This window comes from Phalacrocorax aristotelis, chromosome 9 (assembly GCF_949628215.1).
Source record: "Phalacrocorax aristotelis chromosome 9, bGulAri2.1, whole genome shotgun sequence".
In the NCBI taxonomy this organism is placed as follows: domain Eukaryota; kingdom Metazoa; phylum Chordata; class Aves; order Suliformes; family Phalacrocoracidae; genus Phalacrocorax; species Phalacrocorax aristotelis.
The window spans coordinates 35,705,373-35,724,643 of NC_134284.1; the positions used below are offsets into that span (position 1 = coordinate 35,705,373).

At 41.7% G+C, this 19,271-nt stretch overlaps 1 protein-coding gene across 1 annotated transcript in view; it reads left to right on the forward strand.

Annotated features, from left to right (window-relative positions):
* The window catches only part of SOS2 (SOS Ras/Rho guanine nucleotide exchange factor 2), a 55,780-nt gene that overhangs the window by 5,427 nt on the left and 31,082 nt on the right, over window positions 1-19,271 (forward strand). Inside the window, exons 2-6 of the mRNA XM_075104383.1 lie at window positions 7,503-7,628; window positions 10,865-10,996; window positions 12,833-12,997; window positions 13,669-13,872; window positions 15,374-15,517. Of these exons, the coding sequence (XP_074960484.1) occupies window positions 7,503-7,628; window positions 10,865-10,996; window positions 12,833-12,997; window positions 13,669-13,872; window positions 15,374-15,517 (771 nt within the window). The remainder of the gene's footprint in view (window positions 1-7,502; window positions 7,629-10,864; window positions 10,997-12,832; window positions 12,998-13,668; window positions 13,873-15,373; window positions 15,518-19,271) is intronic.

The following is a 19,271-nucleotide window of genomic DNA, read 5'->3' on the forward strand; positions in this document are numbered from 1 at the left end:
GTGAGTAGACTGGGGTGGGGTTTTTTTTATGTTCTTGCATAAATTTTCACTGTTGTAAATAATTTTTGGAACTAAAGGGACTGGTTCTTTTATTTAAATGCTTTTTCTTCCCATGTCTATCTTTTTTTTTTTACACTGTTTAGCTTAAGTCCTGTCACTGGAATCTGCAGGTGGCAAATGGCAACTGGAGAGTTTTCTCAGCCAGTGCCATGAAATGAAGGTAGTTTTAAATCTAAGACGTTTAAAAGTAGTAGGAACAGTGCAGTTTAATTTGGCAACAGTAGCAGAAGAAACACTTCCTACCTGGGTTGTTAAAATGGAACTTGGAAATTAGCATTTGCGTTGGCTTAAAGACTTGCCAGGCTGACTTGTCACAGGAAGAAAAAACAAACTGAACCCTTTGCTGCTGTGATTCACCTGACTCTCGTGCCCTTATTCCCCTCACAGGTGGTCATCCTGCCGCTCCTCTGCGCCCCGGAGGTGGGCACTGGGAGAGGTGGGGAGCGGGTGCTTCTCTGGCTCTCCCTTCCCCACCTCACACATGCTCTCCCGCTGGAGCCCCCTCACCTATTCGGGTGTTTCTTTGTCTCCTCTCCACCACCTCTTCTGCTCTCCCAAGTTTTTCACCTCTCTTGTCCTCTTTGCACAGCGCAAGCATTATCTAATCTCCGAAGAAGCTGTCGAGTCTGTTATTTGCTTTTATAATTGCCTCGCTAGTTCCCTTTCTGCCAGGTTTTACAGATGAGCTGTGTGCTGCCATTCCTTGAGTTCGGCAGGTTAGTCATGTAAAAAAACATGCTGAGGACACCTTTTTCCCCATATTTATGGCCTCTATTCTCCTGACACTTCCTCTGATTTTTTAATGTAATATCAATGACTATCTGGTTCACAAAGACATGACTCTAACAGTATTCACTGTCTCCAAATTTAAGGTTTGGCCTTTTTTCTTTTAAGCAGTACGTGTCTTTGCTTTTTGTCATTTCTTGTTTCTTATTGCATTTCCACATCTGTTCGCTTAAAATATAATCTCAGAGCTCAGTCTGCAGCTCCCAGCTCTGCTGGCCTGTGTTGCTCCTGAATTAATTTTTCTTTTTAAAATCTTCTAAAGACCTGATTGAAAACTTACTGGCCTTTTCACATAATTCAGTCTACCTGAGCAAGCGGTTCTTCTCGGGAAGGGTGGGACGTAAAAAGTGGGGAGAGGGAAGCCCGCGGGTGCTGGGTTCAGAGCCCAGAGCAGCTTTCAGCTCTGGGAATTGGTGTGTTGAAGAGTTGGGCGAGAATTAGAAGCTGTTAATGTTAAAGACAGACGTGTGCACAGCAATCTCTGAACTGGCTGTGCTGTTTTCCTTCCATATCGCTGTGCCTAGCTCATTCAGGGTTTATCTCAATTTAAACAAGGCTTTTTATATGGATGGATAAAATCCAAATACTTAATTTTCCATCCATTTTTAAGATTAAAATATATGTGGTTGTGTATGTATAAACACACACACATTTTAGTTTCTCCTTGACTGTATAAAAGGACACAGTCAGCTGGAGAAAGGAGATTTTTATGTGTTTGGGTAGAAAAGCAGAGACTCTGAAGGTGTTGTGAGAAACCAAATATGAAATATAGGTGAGAGCAGATACAGCAGAAGTGAGGCATGGTGGGGAAGTGCCAGCAGGAGAAACTACTGGCGTGCGGCTCTTCGAGGAAACCCATCTGTGCTGTCGTTAGCAGAAGCCTGAAGTGGGTGCGATGGGGGCAGGATCCAGGCAGAGACCAAGCCTTGTGCGGCTGCGCTGGCTGCTGCCACAATCCACCAGCGCCTTCCACCACGGGCCGTCGAGGTGGCTGATGTGCTACACAAAAAGACAGGAGGGATGGTGGTCTGCGTTTGGTTTGCAGTTTGTCAACCAACTGTGCATCAGCTTAGTATCATTTGTGGCATTATCAGCGTGGTTTTTCTGTCTGCACCGAGCAGGCTTCCCAGTAACTCTTAGAACCGCCTTCCATGCTATTTCAGAATGCAGAGCCCTGTCTGCACCACCCATCGTGAATCTCCTTCAATTCACCCTCCCCTCAACCAGCGTATACTAGAGGAGAGTAGCAGTACAATAGCTAAAGATGGAAAAAAAATAGATTTACTCTAAAGCAGTGGTGTAGGATGACTGTTTAGTCACCCCTGTACGCGGTCACTTAACAGCAGCCGGTGTTTTTGAGGTCAGACAGCTGACAGACGATCTGCACCTGAGATGCTTTTCATAGCTCCGTTACTGTGTTACAAGAATATTTTATTTTGCTAACCATGCCTCAAATGTTTAGAATTGCCGTGAAAAAGCTAAAATGCTGTATGTAGATAAAATACGAAGTTCTGTTTTGCTTAAGAGACTACTTCGTATTGTTCCTCTGTCAGGATTTCTTAGTTTGATGTTAGAAAGACAGGCCATGTAGAAATTGCTGTACTGGAAATAAAGTAAGAAATTAGTGTAGTTATTTTTAAAAAGTTGACAGTGTGTTTTTGAGATATCTCTTCAAGTATTTAAATCTTTCTAGTTCTTTCTACAGAATTATGCTGTAATTATGCTTGAAAATTGAGAACGTCGAAGCTATCGTCTTTCACGGAGTAAGAGCATCACAGGCCTTTAAGTTACTCCCTCTGGTTCCCCTCTTCTTCTCTAGTATCATCCAGATGAGGGATTAAAAATGCCTTTGGAACAGATGTTTTATGTTTTTAATGGCAGTGTTATCTTTAGAAGAGAAAAGATAAGAAGGAATAAAAACAGTAAGCTTTGAAATGCCGTGTTTCATGCTAGCAGATTTTGTGGTGGCATTTTTTAAAATTAGAAACTTATTCTGAAATCTCAGGTAATATTGGAATTCTCTTTTCTGAAAATAAAGTTGTTTTGAATGAAAATAGAGAAGCAGGATATTGTCGTCTAGTCTTTCAGGAATATGAATTTATGTGTTTGATGGTACATGCTGTCTAAAGACTTGATGTGCATGTCATGGGCTTGGGGTTTTTCTCTTGTTTTTTTTTCTTTTTTTAATGAACAATCTCTTGTTCTGCACATGTGCTTACTGGTAAACAACTGGAGCTTTCTAAATGTGTTTTTACTACCAAAATACATGTATTACGTAAAAACATATTTAGGCAGTATAGCCGAATTGCTGGTTTGTCTCATTAGCACAGGCTGAAAAGATGTTAGTTGCAGTTTTATCTCCAGTGTTTTTTTTCCCTCAGCTTTTTGTTGTTTCAGAAACAACCCTTTGACAATTACTTTTATACTCAGGACTTCTGAATTCCCCCAAGTCCAGATGTTATTGATATTCAGACTTCATGCCAGATCTCCTGTGGTTCAAAATTAAGCTTGCCCTTATATTAGTTCTAAAAAATAAGATCAGTTTGTTGCTAGTCCTGATAATGTTTGTCTCCTTGAAAAGTTTTTATCCTCATCTTAAGACGTCTTCCCAGGGGCGTGTAAGGACTGTTAGAATCTCACTGAGAAGGAATTTTGAGCTTGACTTCATCTCTGCAGCTGCCTGTTTTCTCAAGAAGGTCTTGTGGCATGGTGCAGGGCCTGCCTCTTGGAAGGAACTAGGGGGAGCATCTGAACTTACCTTTGAGGGGTTTTTCAGTCTCCTCTTGAGCCACTGCTTGTACAGATACAGTTGAGCTCTCAGCCCTGCCAAATCCACTGAAGGCTACAGCCGTAGAAAGGAGACGCCCCCGTGAAGTCACAGCTGGATTTTCATCGAATATGCACGTGTTGGAGGGATGAAAGACTAGGGAGAAGTGAAGAGGAGCAAGGGAAGGAGCAGTTTAGGAACTCCCATCTAAAATTAAAGCATGTCCCCCAGAAAGGCCTTAAGGCCACGTTTAAATGCCACACTTAAGGGACTCATAGCTGGTATTTCATTTCTATTCCTTGGAACAGCTTGTGAAGGAATAATCCTATGTGAATGACACAGTAAAAATTAGTTAGTCCTGCTAATCTTAATCTACCTCTTTAATGGCTTCAAGCCCTCCACTTGGGTTGTTTCAGAGATAAAACAGATACAAAAATCTGGTTTCTATGTTACCTTCAGCTCAGAGTTCTTGCAGCAGAGCTCTTGCCCGGTCAGTGCAACACATTGTGGGTTTAAGTATTTTGACCCTTAAAGGAAGCAGTTACAAGTCAGATCAAAATTTAGCCCTGTGCTGGCTATGGTGTATTATTCCATGCCAGCTAATGCAATTGAGCTCACATACTGCAGTCTGAACCTGAAATCAGTGAATGTGCCTTCACGAAGAAACACATCCTCACTAAATCCTCTTGCTTTTTTCCATGCATTAAGTGTTCTTATCAGTCTCTCCTTGTTTCCCCAGTCCTTGCAGTCAGGGCTTAGGTGAATACTGTAAAGGGTAAGTGTTCTCTCCTTGATACAGCACCATCTGATTTGATCAGCCGTGCACAGCTTTTATAACCGCCTTTTTGTTTTGCTGTGAAAAACAGTGTCTTGCTATGAAATTGTTTTTTCTCAGTAATGGCACTTACGTCAAAATAACTTGTCTTAAAGCCAGGGAGTGCATGAGTACTGGTGGGACCTTTCTGTGATGCTGCAGGCAGTATCATTTCAAATGGAAGCTGTTTTCTAAATCCTCTGGGAAGGGTTGTCTCAACCAAGAAATGCTGGGCTTTGTGGTTGGTTTTGCTCCTTTCGAAGCAAAACTGACTCCAATGTTTGTGTTTATGTTTGTGTTCGCTGTGTGAAGCTGAGATTCCCTGCTGGTGTTTGAAGAGGGCTGCGTGCTCTTCTGCTTGTCCTCAACCTTGTTTAGGTATCCATGTGCTCTTGAGAAAGCTGGGGAAAGTCTGACGTGAGCTGTTTTAGACCTGTGAACTGAGGTTAGTTACAAATGAAGTTTGGTTGTTTTTTTTTTTGTGGCAGTGACGTCTGTTTTAAAAATGAGTGACCCTTGTTGAGAGGAGGAGAATGGCTGCGATCTGATACAGTAAATGGGAGTTCCCCATCTCCTCTTCAGGGGAGCACAGCTTCCCTTTCTCATCTTCTTACAGCTCCTGTTCTCATCATTTCTGTGGAGCATCATTAAGGGTTCAGTGTGGGGGCAACATCGTTTCATCTTATTTCCGAGTGAGCTAGCTAATGCTTTTGCTCTGGTAGCGCTCGTATAAGAGATACCTGGTGGGGCCTTAACTCGACACTTCCTGGTTTTCCATTGTTTTGTGAATTAAACTCTCATGCTCAGGAAGAACATGGAATGCACTGACTATTGTTGAAAACCTGTGGTCTTAAGTCAGAGTTCTCAAGGAGTGGTTTTGATTTTCTTGAGGGTTTTTTTTTCCTCTTTCTTTCAGTAGTACATGATCTTGTATACACGTCAGCAGTGCGACAGTTACATGAAGCTGAGAAGTATTCATGTTTGAGGTGCAGAAGACTTAATGATATGTAAAGATCTATACAAAAACTCTAGAACAAAACTGAAGGGCTGGATCAGAGTGGAATGTGTATTCCTTTCTTTCTTGGTATACAGTTGCCTTATTAATGTGTTCCTTCGCCTGTGCCTTTTGAGGAAGGGTGCCAGTGCAGAATTAAGCACTAGATACATGCATTGCTGCCCGGGAGGGCGTCTCTCCTTGGGAGCCCCCAGGATTGGCAGTGTCTTTGTGCTACCACTGTGTAATAACTTAATTATCAACTCCAACACAATCAGCAACAGGTACATTTTCAGGGTGTCCCCCGCTTCCCACTCCCCTGAGACAATCGGCTTCCCATCGTTGATACGTGTGGTCCCTGTCTGTGCTACCCTGTCTTTGAGCAGCGTATTGGTGGACTTCATCCAAGTCATCATTTCTGCTTCTAGGATGCTGAAGGTGTACGACAGCAGCCCCTTCTAGTGGTCCCCTCTGTGGATCTTCACCTTTTCTCCCTACCTGTTGGTTGCCCTGGCTCTTCCTCTCTTCTCATGTGGAGGTGTGGAGACGAGGCGCAGTCCTGTTCCCCCAGTTCTTTCAGGCCTTGGCACAGCAGGAGGTGGAGCAGGGAGCGGTTCCTGGCGGTGGCTGCGGCTCCCGGGCAGCTCTGCCCACCTTCTTCTGCGGCCGGCAGGGAAGGAAGCCAGCCAGACACCTTACTTCCTCGTTGGTCTTGTTGCACGACTTATGGGGCTGCAGATTGAGTGCCCCCAAGGTACTGCTATGAAATTATTAGTTACTTAATTTGGAGGAAGCCCTCAGAGCCCCCCAGTGTCTGTGGACTTGCCTGTTGTCTTTGGAGGGGAGGAGTGCATGTATCTCAGAGGATTAGAACTGACCCAAACATGTTATTGTCTTCCCCCAAGACACTACTGATCCGTTTGTCTTGTGTTTGAAACCACGTACAGAATGCCAATGTAAGTATGTCAGGTTACTTTTTTGAGGTGATTAACCTATAATTTGTATGGGGAGAGTAGGGAATTTCCCTGGATTGTATTACTTACGAATCTTTGGCTATAGTTAAGATCTAGGTAGCGCTTTCCTGATTGAGAGGCTGCCAGGGAAAACTGAGTATATAGACTAAGTCTTGAGTGCCTCTTTTTCTTTTTTTTTTCTTTTTTTTTTCTTTTTTTTTTCTTTTTTTTTTTTTTTAAGGTGGGGCTGTTTTTGGGGGGATTTTTGGTAGGAAAACATCCACGTTGGACCAGGGCAAGTTAGTTGTGGCCCTTTAGCTTGTGCAGGCACATTCTGAGGTTGCCTGTTTCAGGTTGTCTGGTCTAGCTTAGCCTTGGAGACGAAAACTGTGATTAATCTCCATGAAGTGAGATAAAAGGCATTATCCTGCCTTGCATTAGAGGGAGGTGGAAGTCAGCTTTTTTCACAGCGCATTTCCTAGTCTTGACACTCTTGTATACTGACTTATGCTTTTCCTTAGGTCTCCTGCTCCATTTTAAGTACTTCACAGCTCTTTCTCATGCCTCAGACGACGTTTCACATTCTAGTTAGGTTTCCAGTTCTGAGGCACCTCAAAGAGTTGTTCCAGCCCTTCTCCAGTGTCTTTATATTGCTACAGGTTTTAACAGTGTATTAATTCAGTTCCCTGCCAGACTGCTTAGTTCTCTTATCCTGGTGTCTTTGCTTATTAAGTCTTTTGCTCTAGTGTGTCCGTGTTCCTCCTCTGTTCACAGTCACCCAGTACTCATTAGTAGGGTTAGTAACATAACTGTATGTTACTCATTCTGTGGATGAATAACTGCAGAATTACACACAGTGATTGTTTTCACTGCATCGTTGGCAGAAATCTGGCTTGGCTTGAAATGTCTTCCCCACCACAAAGGCTAAACAGTTTTTAATTGAATAGAGACACCAATTTTGCAGGAGTAGGAATTGCCATCTTAACTACACAGGAGAACTTGGAGGAAATCACTGGAAGTGTGCGAATTTGTAGCACTGCGGTACAGAGTTACTCTGCTTTTTCCCAGTTCTTCCTTCTGTACAGCTTTTAAAAGGGAAAAACCCACTAATTCTAACTCTTCTGCCAGGTTCAGCAACAGGTTCACCCAAACCTTTCAGCAAAAGAAGATTCCCTCTATTACATTGAAGAGTTGATACTTCAGCTGCTAAACAAACTATGCATTGCTCAGCCACGGACTGTCCAAGACGTAGAGGTAAGACTAGATCCTGGAAAACCAAGTGCTTGCTTGCAGAATCACTAAGGAGCAAAGATACTTTGAGCGGTGCAGGTTGATGTTAAACCGAGGTGAATCCAAAGAGCAGAGCTTGTTAATGCTGGTTTTCTAAAAGATTATACAGCATTCAGATTTCACAAAGCAAGCTTAATTGGAAACTAATTTTTCTATTCGGGGCCTCAGAATAGAAATGTTGGGAATTTTTTCTTGCAGCCTTATCTTTATAAATACAGAATACTTTGAAGGATTTTCTGCTGCTCAAATGCACCTTGGACTTAAGAATGTAAGGATGTTGCAAGTTTCCCTACTCTTTGACATAAATATACAGAAGAAAAGTAAATATTGGAATGAAAGGTTACTCTTGTGAGGCCTGGATTGTGCAGCTGAGGGGGTAGGGTTGTATGTTCCTGGAACTTTATTGAACTCACTGAGGCTCTTGTATTATTGCAGCTGTCTGCTTTTGTGTCATCAGTTACAAAATGAGGGCTTTAATGGAGTGCGCTTCAGTATACAGTCTAGAGGGAGAAAGTGCTTTCATGTAGCTGTGGCCCATTACAGCTTTGGCGAGTATTGCTTTTACATCAATCTGTCTCTAGGATTTTCAGCCTAAAACAAAATGAAGTCCTCATCTAATATTCTATATATGTGTCACGGAAATAAAGACTATATATGTATTTACAAAATAATTGCCTGAAGGATTTTATTCTTATTAGATGCAGCAATCACCCTTTATTCAACGCTGAGTTAATTCATTAGTTATTAATTTTGGTTTATGATTAATGTATTTTATAATACTGATGCATAAAGATTATAGTATGACTAAATAAAAGCAACACTTAATAGTCACTTAATAGCTCTCAGAATTGTTACTACTTTGAGTCTGGATTTGAACTTTAGATGTGGAGCTGAGAAATACCATATTCTTTCTCCAGTTCCCAGCTGATCAAACCCTCCAGCACACAGGACGGTTTGAGATAGCACTGATTATTCTACACACCAACTCCAGGGTTTTCTGCTTCTGAGTCATGAGATGATAAAATTACCCTGTGTATGTATGAATTGATAATTTTCATTGGCTACGTGTATGCTCTACAAATTGCTGGGTGCAACACTGCACACAGTACAGCCAGCCCTCTGAGGTAACTGACAACTCTCCGAATTGTGGTTACGAATATCACAGCAGACACTAAATCCCACGTGTTGTATTTTATATATACCTGGCATTTTAAAGCTGTGAATAATAAAGCATCGTTACGCTTGGCAATATAAGTTATTTAATTTTAAAAACACAGAGCTAGGTCTAAATAGTGGTAATGGATTCCCCAAAACGTTATTGTTCTGTAGGTCAATAAATTGAGACTCTTCTGGAGCAGGGAAAGAAGAATTCAGTTTTATGTCACGGGTTGTTGGTGAGATTGCGCTGCCAGCAGGCATATGAGATCCACGAATGAAGGCTTTTGGCTCTGTTCCTCAGCTGTTTTTAGCTGTTAAGAGAAACCATGAGAGCTGTGATCTCTAAAGTTTATCATACAGATACATACATAACAGCCTGGAGTTAATGGAGCTATTTATTGGATAATATACTATTATATATATTAAAGGGGTGCATAATATTATACTTAAGTATTTGCAAGATCAAGGTCTAAGATCTCAAATTATAAAGGTTTTATAAATATAACAGGCCCTTCAAATTATTCCCAACAGAACACTGGGAACCAGCAAAGTCCAAGCGCAGGAGGCGTGTGTTACTTGTGAAGTGTGCCGTTAAGTTGAAGGACAGCTGAATGCCATGTTACATCCATTTTGCATGTGATCTCCTGGTAGAATCTCAAGGAAAGTTCGTTTCGATGAACGAGGCCAGAGCTTTAGGCTGCTGTCCAAGAGGGAAGGTCACCGTGTGTGTACCTGGCACAGGCAGCTGACGCAGAAAGCCGAGCGTGCAAACATTTGAAAGCTACGTCTAAGACAACCTCAGGCCTCCTGTTCAATTTCAGAATATGCGCAAAAATCTTTTTATCAAAGGGACATGTAGATTTCACCATTTTTCTTCAGCTCATCTAGAAAACATCTCCTTTAAGGGTTATCACCCATCCAGGCCCCGTTGTGGCCCAGGTCCAAAGCAGAGGTCGGGTACGGCACCGCACCGCATGCTGTGCCAGCCTGGCAGTGCCAGGTGGAGTGAGGGCATGGTAGTGGCTTGCACGGCAGGAGGTGATCGCTGCTACTCCCCCCTGAGAACAGAACAGAGCCGTGGCAGTCACAAGTGTCCTGGAAGACAGCGCATGTGCCTTTTGCATTCATTATGGAACAGCTATCTAACCTAGAAAAAACAAACAACCAAACAGAAATAATCTGTGTTTTCCAAAGTCACTTAAGAAGCAGTCATCAGAGTTCAGATTAGGTTCATTCTACCAGCGCTGAATTCCCCAGCTCACGGGGGCTGCAGAGGGAAGCCCAGAGAATTTGATGGAAAGCAGGAGTGGGGTCTTGCGCACGCATAGCTGGGGGCTGCTGAAGGGTGGCACTGCTGCCCAAAGCAGTTTGTTCTGTTGGGGGGCCCATCTCGCCTGTTCCTACAGCAGCTGTTGAAATGTGAATCTATATAAAAGTGACCTGAGGTTGCATACAGTTTGCCACGGTAGCGGGGGCTGTAAACTGCAGCCACTGTGACTGTCTGCGCAGCAGGATGGTGCTCCTCTGTGGGCTGCTGGAGTCCAGTGTTATAGCCAGCCTTTTTCATGAATCACAGCGCTCCTCCTAGCTAGAGGATCCTGAACTTGATTTTTAATTTCTGCCATAAACTTGATCTGGTACAGGACAAGTTACACTCTGGACTTCTATGAAATAGGAACAATACTGACTTGGGTTTGTTTTTTTCATTGAGACTGTAAACTGTTCAGTGCTTCCTGATGTTGTTTGTATTGGGCTTCTTGTCTCAGCTGAGGTTTCTTGCTGCCCTTATGAAGAAAAGATCAGGAGCAGGAGGTTTGAATGAGTTCTTCGTGCTTAGGGAGGGGAGGTTGTTTGGGATTATTGAAAAGAGCGAAGCTGAGTTGGGTAAGGAGGAGAGAGCAGTTAGGAAAATGTGGTGCAAGCACTGAGGAGGAGGATAATTGTCTATACTGCAGGGGAAGTAATTTGCCGTTTGTTTTCTTTTTTTTTAAACTTCTCTCTGATTACTGCGGTTAATCTAAGTGCACTCTGTGTTTGGACAGGAGCGTGTTCAAAAGACATTTCCTCATCCAATAGACAAGTGGGCGATTGCTGATGCGCAGTCTGCTATAGAGAAACGAAAAAGAAGAAACCCTCTCCTGCTACCTGTGGACAAAATACATCCTTTATTAAAGGTACTTAAACCAACAGCCTAATGACTGCTGCTTCTGCCCACCACCCACCCCCAGCTGTATTATTGCCCTCCAGCATAACCTTTAAAGCATTTCTTTAATTTGTGTGAAATTAGGTAAGTTTCTCATATTGGCTGAAAGAGTAAAGTCGCCATAGAACAGGATGAATATATTATAGTACGTAATAAATGTAGATACCTAAGTTCATCAAGTTCTAGACATTAGTGTGTTAATGTTACTCTAGTTTGAAATATGACTAGTTTTTAGCATAAATAAAACCCAAACAAACTCAAATACCTTACCTACTTCAGTAGAACTGTTTTGATGCCTTTATTTGTTTCAAAATGCTGCAGAAGCCAAAATAGAAGAGGAAAGAACAAGTAGATCCTGTTCCTTGTATACTGTCAACTGAGATGAGTATCAGTGTCCTTTCAGTTACTGTTGAATGTCACTGATGCCTTGGTTTTAAAAGCGATAGATCTGCAACACTGTAACAGAAGACCAAATGCAGACTTTATTGTTGGTGGGTTTGGAGGAGGAGAGTGGCCATCTCAGTTCTTAGATGCCACGTTACTTATAACAGCTATAGAGCTCCTTGCTTACACGCAGCTGTTAGTGTCGCACAGGAAGCATGTCTTCATACCGTGCCCCTGTAGAGGGATTTTTAAAATGATAAATTAAACAAAATAATTAAAAAATCTGATTTTTGGATCAGTGTTTAATCACTTTTAGATCAGTGCTTAATCTGTAGATTCAGGCTGATCCAAACACTGCTCTTTTTTGGTATTTCATTTTTCTATCAATTTTGCTTTATGTTCATAGCTTAAAAAATGCTTTTCTCCAGTGGTGGCATTGTTGCACCAGAGTTTCCAGCTGCACTGAGGAAACATTATTCAAGCATAAGCAGAAATTACAGCACTTTTTCAGATGTAGTCACTGTGTTCTTATAAATAATGTGTCAGTTTGTGACAGTTTGAGAGGGGAAGAGATGTTAGAAGAGAAAGCAGCATTAGATAAGATCTTGCTAGACCACACTGGTTTTCTTTCATGAAGTCTGGTTTAGAAGTGTGTGGACATAGGCACAGAATCTGATTTTTAGAAGATGCATCAAAATACGATAAGAACAAGACTACATTATTCAAATGCATGAACTTACCTATACGTATTCTTGAGGGCCCTGTCACCGTGCGGTGTGTGCTCTGGAGACCATGGAGCATGTGTTACAGGAAGAACATGCAATGCCCATCCTGGGTTTTCCTCTGTTCAGACTTTAATAATTAAAGTTTAATTATTTTATGTAACGCAAGGGTACAGGTAGCTTAGTTCAGCCAAATGTAAAGGATGGACTAAAATGAATCACAGTACATAACAGGTTGAGCATATAGTCTGTGGTTTCACAAAAGACAACTTTGCCCATCAAGAACAATTCAAAATGGAGCATGCTCTTTTCTCCAGAGTCCAGATTAGGCCAGAGTCCTGCAATAAGCATAGATAGAGACTAAAACTGAAGTACGGGAGTGGCTCCAGTGAAGTCCCTTCCTTGAAGGAACCCTATTTTTAGGACTGTCATTTTTAGAGGAAGGATTATTGAAAGTTCTGTAGCTTTTCGTCTATTCATATATGGCAAAATAGCACAAGGAAGTATTTGCAAACATTTCCTTTGCAGCAACTGATCAAATTGCTGTCTGTTGTCCTTTGCCCTGCCTGTTACATTGCTGTAAATATCAACACAGACAAGATCAATTTCATTAGAAAACTGAATGTGTTAGTTGTCATCCCAAACTAATTTCTGGAATAAATAGTGCTTTTCCCCCCCCCCCTCTTGTTTTCAATTTGCAGGAAGTCCTAGGTTATAAGGTAGATTACCATGTCTCTCTGTATATTGTGGCTGTCTTAGAGTACATCTCAGCTGACATTTTAAAGCTGGCTGGAAACTATGTTTTCAATATACGACACTTTGAGATCTCCCAGCAGGACATTAAAGTATCAATGTGTGCTGATAAGGTAAGGAGTTGGGATGAAAATAGTCTTTTGGACAGATACAAAGGTGGGATTTTTTGTTTTTTCTTCTTAGAAGATATATCCAAACTAGGATAGGAAGGAGAGACCGGTCTTATTCAAATGCAGAAGCTTCTCTCCTTATTCATGCCAGACCTGTCACAGTAAAGACTTAAGTTTAAGTTAAGCCTGTTAAGTTTTGGAACAGTAGTAGTTCTTACAAAACAATGTAAGGACAGAAAATTATGTCCTTTATTTCTCAGCTGTGTTGCTGTCCTCCTGTTGCTTTGTCATGACAGCTTTTTCCTTCTTTGTAATACAGAAAAGACATTTCATTTTCATCCTCATAAAAATGAGAAACATTTTTGTTTAATTTTATCTTTAGCGAGAGGGGTTTGTCAAAGGCTTATGCAAGATGCCTTGTTTTCAAACTTGGTTCTGCATGAATTGTAACTTGTTTTCTAGGTCGTACTAACTTATAAAGGGGAAAATGGCTTTGGCAACTGATCCAGCCTTCTGCTGCCAAAGTTTAAATATTACTCCCTTGTGAAAGTGATCACAGAAAGTATTGTATTAAAAACTCAAAGGATTTCTCTGAACACATTGAAATAGCTGAGCTTGAGCCAAGTGTAAAAATCAGGCTTGTGTGTAATTTTTTTTTTTAATTTCTTTGCTAGGTTTTGATGGATATGTTTGATCAGGACGACATTGGTTTGGTTTCTCTGTGTGAAGATGAGCCCTCTTCTTCTGGGGAACTCAACTACTATGACCTAGTGAGAAACGAAATTGCAGAAGAGAGGCAATATCTGCGGGAGTTGAATCTGATAATAAAAGTATTTCGGGAAGCTTTCCTATCAAACAGAAAACTGTTCACACCTAATGTAAGTCCTTTAATAGGTTATTGACGTGTAATGCTAGTTGCTCCATTAGCAGCCATAATGTATCAATATTACATTCACTGTGTTGGAGGTAAAATTAAATTTGATTTATTGTATGTCAGTGCATAATGAGTGTCGACTGTATATGAAATATAAAATGGAGGAATTGCTGTTAATAGTATGAAGAGTGCTGCTCTCAGAGTGAACCGTAATGGACACGATTGCCTGTCGGATGCCAGCAGTAGCTGGAGTCACTTGGTCATGTACGTAATAGTTACACTTTTGCTCAATACAAAAATGCATACACTGAATGCAGACGAATGCCTGAATTGACGTTTGAAGTCTACGCCAGGGAACCCCTATCTGCAGAAACTACAAGTGAAACAGCCCTTGGCTTTGGATTCTGAAGTGTGTGGCTGACTGTGAAGGGAACCTCAATGTGATAAGCAATTGGAATATTTGATTGAAATTTTATGTGTGGCAAATACTGTTTTCAGGATGCTGGAGCCTAAAAAGGAAGCACAACTCTTGTAGAAGAGTAGCAATGAGAGATTAGTGAATCCTTCCTGTGGGAGGAAGAAGGGGACTAGGCCAGCAGATCCTGACCTGGGATTCATAGGTGATACCAGCAAGATAAGAAGAGAGGCAGCAAGAGACACTCCCATTATGGCTGGGTGTGGAGGTTCCTCAGTAACTGACAGGATATCGGAGAATTGTGCAGATGTGGGGACAGAATTCAAGCAAAGATGATGGGAGGAGAAGGGAGCGATGTTTTGGAGCTGAGGAATATTCATCTGTTACATGGGAACGGCTATGAGAAGTTTTGAGATTGCTTGTTCCCACGAAGAGATTGCCATGGTCTGGGCGCTGGCAGGAGGTCAAGCAAGCTCTGCAGTGTTAGGTTGGGGCAGAGAAGGCTTCCGAGAAGCGTGTTTCAGAGGGGTCAGAAGAAGAATGCAGGTCATTGGAAGGGGCTGCCTACTTGGGTGTGTTTGTGGTGTGTGGATTTGAAAAATATAAAAGTGTAATTTGGAAAGGGAAGCTGCCGATTCCTCCTCTGTACCTAGGTGTAGTGTTCTGCTGAAGTAGCCAAGTTGCTGCTTTAGTTTTACCTGTGGTTTAGAGGATCTGACCTTGGAGCTGCTTTAAATTGCCTCTTTCCTGTTGTGATCTGAGAGACAAGAATCAGCAGAGGGGAAAATAACAGCTGTGCATTGTGGCTGAAAGGGCCAGGAGTTTCTGTCCAAAGCACTGAACAGCCTGTACTGGGACTGCTGCTGCTCCGGCCTGGAAGGATGGTGTGCTGGGGTGAGAATTGTGCAAGGCTGGATGTGCCCAGACAAGCCTGCAGGGCTGGGAAGACCACATAATTTAACTTTCTTCCTAGCTTTTTGTTGGCTCCTCTCCACTTACCTCTTGGTTCAGACTTCACAAAAAATGCTCCGATATTTACATGAGCAAAATAAATTGTTTTAAACTCTACTAAGATGCATTTTATTTGCAGGATATCGATGTGATATTTAGCAACATTTCAGATATTCATGAGTTGACGGTGAAGCTTTTAGGATTAATTGAAGATACTGTTGAAATGACTGATGAAAGCAGTCCTCATCCGCTGGCTGGCAGCTGCTTTGAGGATCTTGCAGAGGTACAGCGTTTTGTTGTTCTTTGGGGTTTTTTTCTTAAATCACTGATTGTTTTAGTTTCTTAGTAAACTTTTGGTCATTACTCTGATATCTCCGATAAATTTGCAGCTGTAAAAAGTCCTTTTAATAAGTTCTGAACAGAGATCTTCCCTACCTGTTCCTTAGTAGATAAGGTAAAGTGTGTTTTTTGTGGCAGAAATGGTATCAGGCAGGTAAGCGCAAAACTAAAATCTTATTTCAGAGTGGGAATGAATTGCTACGATCCTACAGGGGTGTGGATTTGAAAAGTAATTACTTGGGATTGCTTATTGAAGGAAGGTGGTGCTTCGATTTTTGTAGGCGTTGGTGTCAGGCCCAGGCTACCCAAAAATCACAGCCGTTGGACATAGATCCGCAAGATGAGTGACTTGCGTTACCCTGGACAGTGAGTTAACTCGGACAAAATGTGTTCTTAATTCAGGCAAATGCATTTTGTATGTCTGGAATGGGAAATGTCTCTGCAAAGCAGTAACTCTGGGAAGGAATGAAGTATCAAAACAGATGTGCAACTGAACAGAAGCTTACTGTTCAGTATCGCAGCAAAAAGTGCTATTGATACCCATTCACCTATAAAATAGATATTAAAGGGTAGGAATAAGGGAAGACACTGCATGTGGATTTGGTGTGGCTCATACTGGAACGTTATTAAGTTACTTTGTCAGGTTGGTTTTTTATGGGCATCGAAATACTGGAAGGACTACAGAGGAGAGTCACAAAAATAAAGTTTTTGAGAAAGTGCTTTACAGTGAGATAGCGCTCAGCTTAGTCAAAATAGGATAGGTATATAGGTACCTTCGTGACCTGAAAATAGAGTACAAAACAACTCTGGAATTCAGCAGAGAGGTGCACAGCAAAAAAGCAGTATCTGAAAGGCAAGAGGACAGTTTGGCTTAGAAATACACCACACCTTTTTAACTGTGACGGGAGCTGACTCTTGGAACAAATTACCGAGGTAGGTGTGGAGTTTTTCCTGTCTTTGGCCGTGTTTAAATTGAATCTGCTTTTTCTGAAAAGGTGCATTGAGCCCAGTTTTCTGAACCAAAACGTAATAATGTAAACCATGTGGACTGTATCACAGAGGAAGTCAAATGAGATGCTCTGGCCTGAGGGTGAGAGAAAGTATCTCAGATGAACCACATAGTGCATGTGAAGCTTATGCTTTTTCATCTTAAAATTATGTTTTATCAAGAAAATGACAACCCATAATATTTCCATTTCACTTTTATGCTCATTTTTTGAAAATCTTGGGACTGTCTGAACACACCAGTAGCGTCAGGAGAACAGTTATATTTCTGTGGCCATGAAGAATATGGGTCCTTCAGCGCATGTGCCACTCACTCAGGAATATACCATAAAGATAAATTTTTGCTGGCGTTACTTCAGTAAGCCCCCCGTGACGTATCAGTAGGAAAGTCCAGCTGACTAGGTCTCAGCTCTTAAGATGGCAAAGTGTAATTGCTTACATAATGATAAGGAGAAGCATCTGAACAATGAATTATAGTGGCTATTACCTTAAGATTGAAAAAAAGACTTAATTTCAAATAGTAGAGCACTATCCTAGAAAACATACATATCTCAGTTTATTGCAAAAGTTACTTGTAGGCGTTCTGTCCTTTAAGGGAAACAAATCCTTTCAATGAGTAAAAATATCACTTGATTTTCATTACCTGAAAAACTTAAATAGGAGATGAAGAAAAACAGATTATTCTTCAAACCTCCTTTTTACACAGGCAGTATATTTGAATTTAACAATTCAGTTAATATGGAGCAAGACCTACTTAATAACTAGGTTGTTCATTTGATCATCTCACATGTTGAGCTCATCTTTCTGTGAGTATTTGCAAAAGGGATCATTAAAGAGAGAAATGAAAGTGAAGTGTTTATTTGCTCTGCCTATCTTACTGCCAGGCTTGCTCGCTTAGTGTTTCCATTATAAAGGTCTTTCAACTTATTTGGAAGGGTAATTAAAAGCAAACAACCCTTGCAAGCTAGAATCTTCTTGCTGTGTCTGTTTTTCTGCATGTTTTCTGGAAGGTTTAAACATAAATATTGTAGTGTTTTTGAGATAAGGAAGTATGGGGAAAATAAAACTGGTGTGGAGAAAATTCAGAAACTTGATGCCTGACACACAAGTGGGAGATGGATATTTGTTAATATGCTGGTAAAAAAATCTTACTTGGTAACTTTTACAATTCTGACTACAACAACGTATTTTAATGATTGCCTTCGATTAATCTCTTTAGTGACGTTCAGCTAGTGGCAGGAGGACCTCAGAACTGAGGGCTGGGTGTCTCTGCGCCTAGTTTGAAGCCTTGTCAGAATGCAGCTAGTGAAGGGAGGTTGTTAGCATCTAAATTTGTTATGCTGGTATTTACGTTTCCATAGGAGACGTTTTTGGTATCCACAACGCAAAAAAGTTGGAAACCAGTGCACTATAGCAAACACCAATCCAGAACTGTGTGCTGCGTTAAGATAACTTACGTGGGCATCAAGTTAACGTCTCCATATTTGTGCAACATTTGCAACATTACATGTGTAAAAAGTCCCTTTTTTTTTTTTTATTAATCTCTTGGGGAAGCTAGCTAATGCAGTTTGTTTCAATCTTGTGTTCAAAAAACAAAACCAAAACTTTGAAAGACTGATTAAAGTCTGAGTGGAAGAAACTGAAAACCCTTCTAAAATGCAGTAAAAAGTTTAAAAAGACAGCACAGAATAAATATGTGTTGGTGTGGCTCCCCCAGTAGATTTGCATGCAAGATTACATTTTGAGTAGTAGTTCCAGCCCTGCTCTCTGTGCTCTCTGCTTGCGTCCTGTGGCGTGGGGGACCTGGCCGGTGGAGCAGCTGCAGCCATCTGTCCTGTCCATTCCTGCTTACCAGCTCTGGAGCAGCCGGACCCCCGCCCCATGGCTGATTTACTGCTTCTGCAGAGGTTTTTGTTCATTTTTTTCTTGGTTAGTATGGCAAAGAGAATCTGGATATGCAGTGTAATTGTCCCCCGTCTTTAGTTTCGATGTTGTAAAATAAGACCCTTGTGTTGTATGCTTGCAGATGGTGGGCAGGCGTGGAGTAAACAGAAAAACAGACAGGGTGTACCCTGGATTCAGATTCTGCTTAAGAAAACCAGCCTGGTCAGTTAGAGTGTAATAATTTTTCTTCAGCTGCCGCTGCTGAAGTGCCAGACGTTCCCCCCCCCCCTTCATCCCCCTTCCCAGATACAATCTAATGTGAGTGGACAGCGATGATTAGAACTTGATGAGGAGAGTTGAGAGTGTTCATTATAATTTGCATGTGAAAAGAGAGTGCATTCTGTGCCTCTCCTCCCGGCAAAGGGTTTAACTGCAGCTGCCCCATGAGTAAGGTAGGAAATCCCCTGGACCCTCTGCAACGGAAGATTTGAGGCTTTACCTGAATGTTCAAATGAGCCTTTGTGGTGTTTGGTACTCCCAAGTTCTGCAGCCTGTATTCTGACAAGCACTTCTGCATTCAGGTGAAAAGAGGTATGTGCTTATTCTGGGCATCGTGCCATCAGCACCGGATAACCCGGTGATTCATGAGTGATTCAGCCCAATGAATCTGCAGAGACTCGGGAACAGCCTGATGACAGGTTTTGGAGCAGGTGATCTATGAGCAGTCATAAATTAGTCCTGCAGAGATTCATGTACAGTCAGGTTTTTATCCCATCCTGCTGTAGCTGATAAACAGAATCACAGCCAGG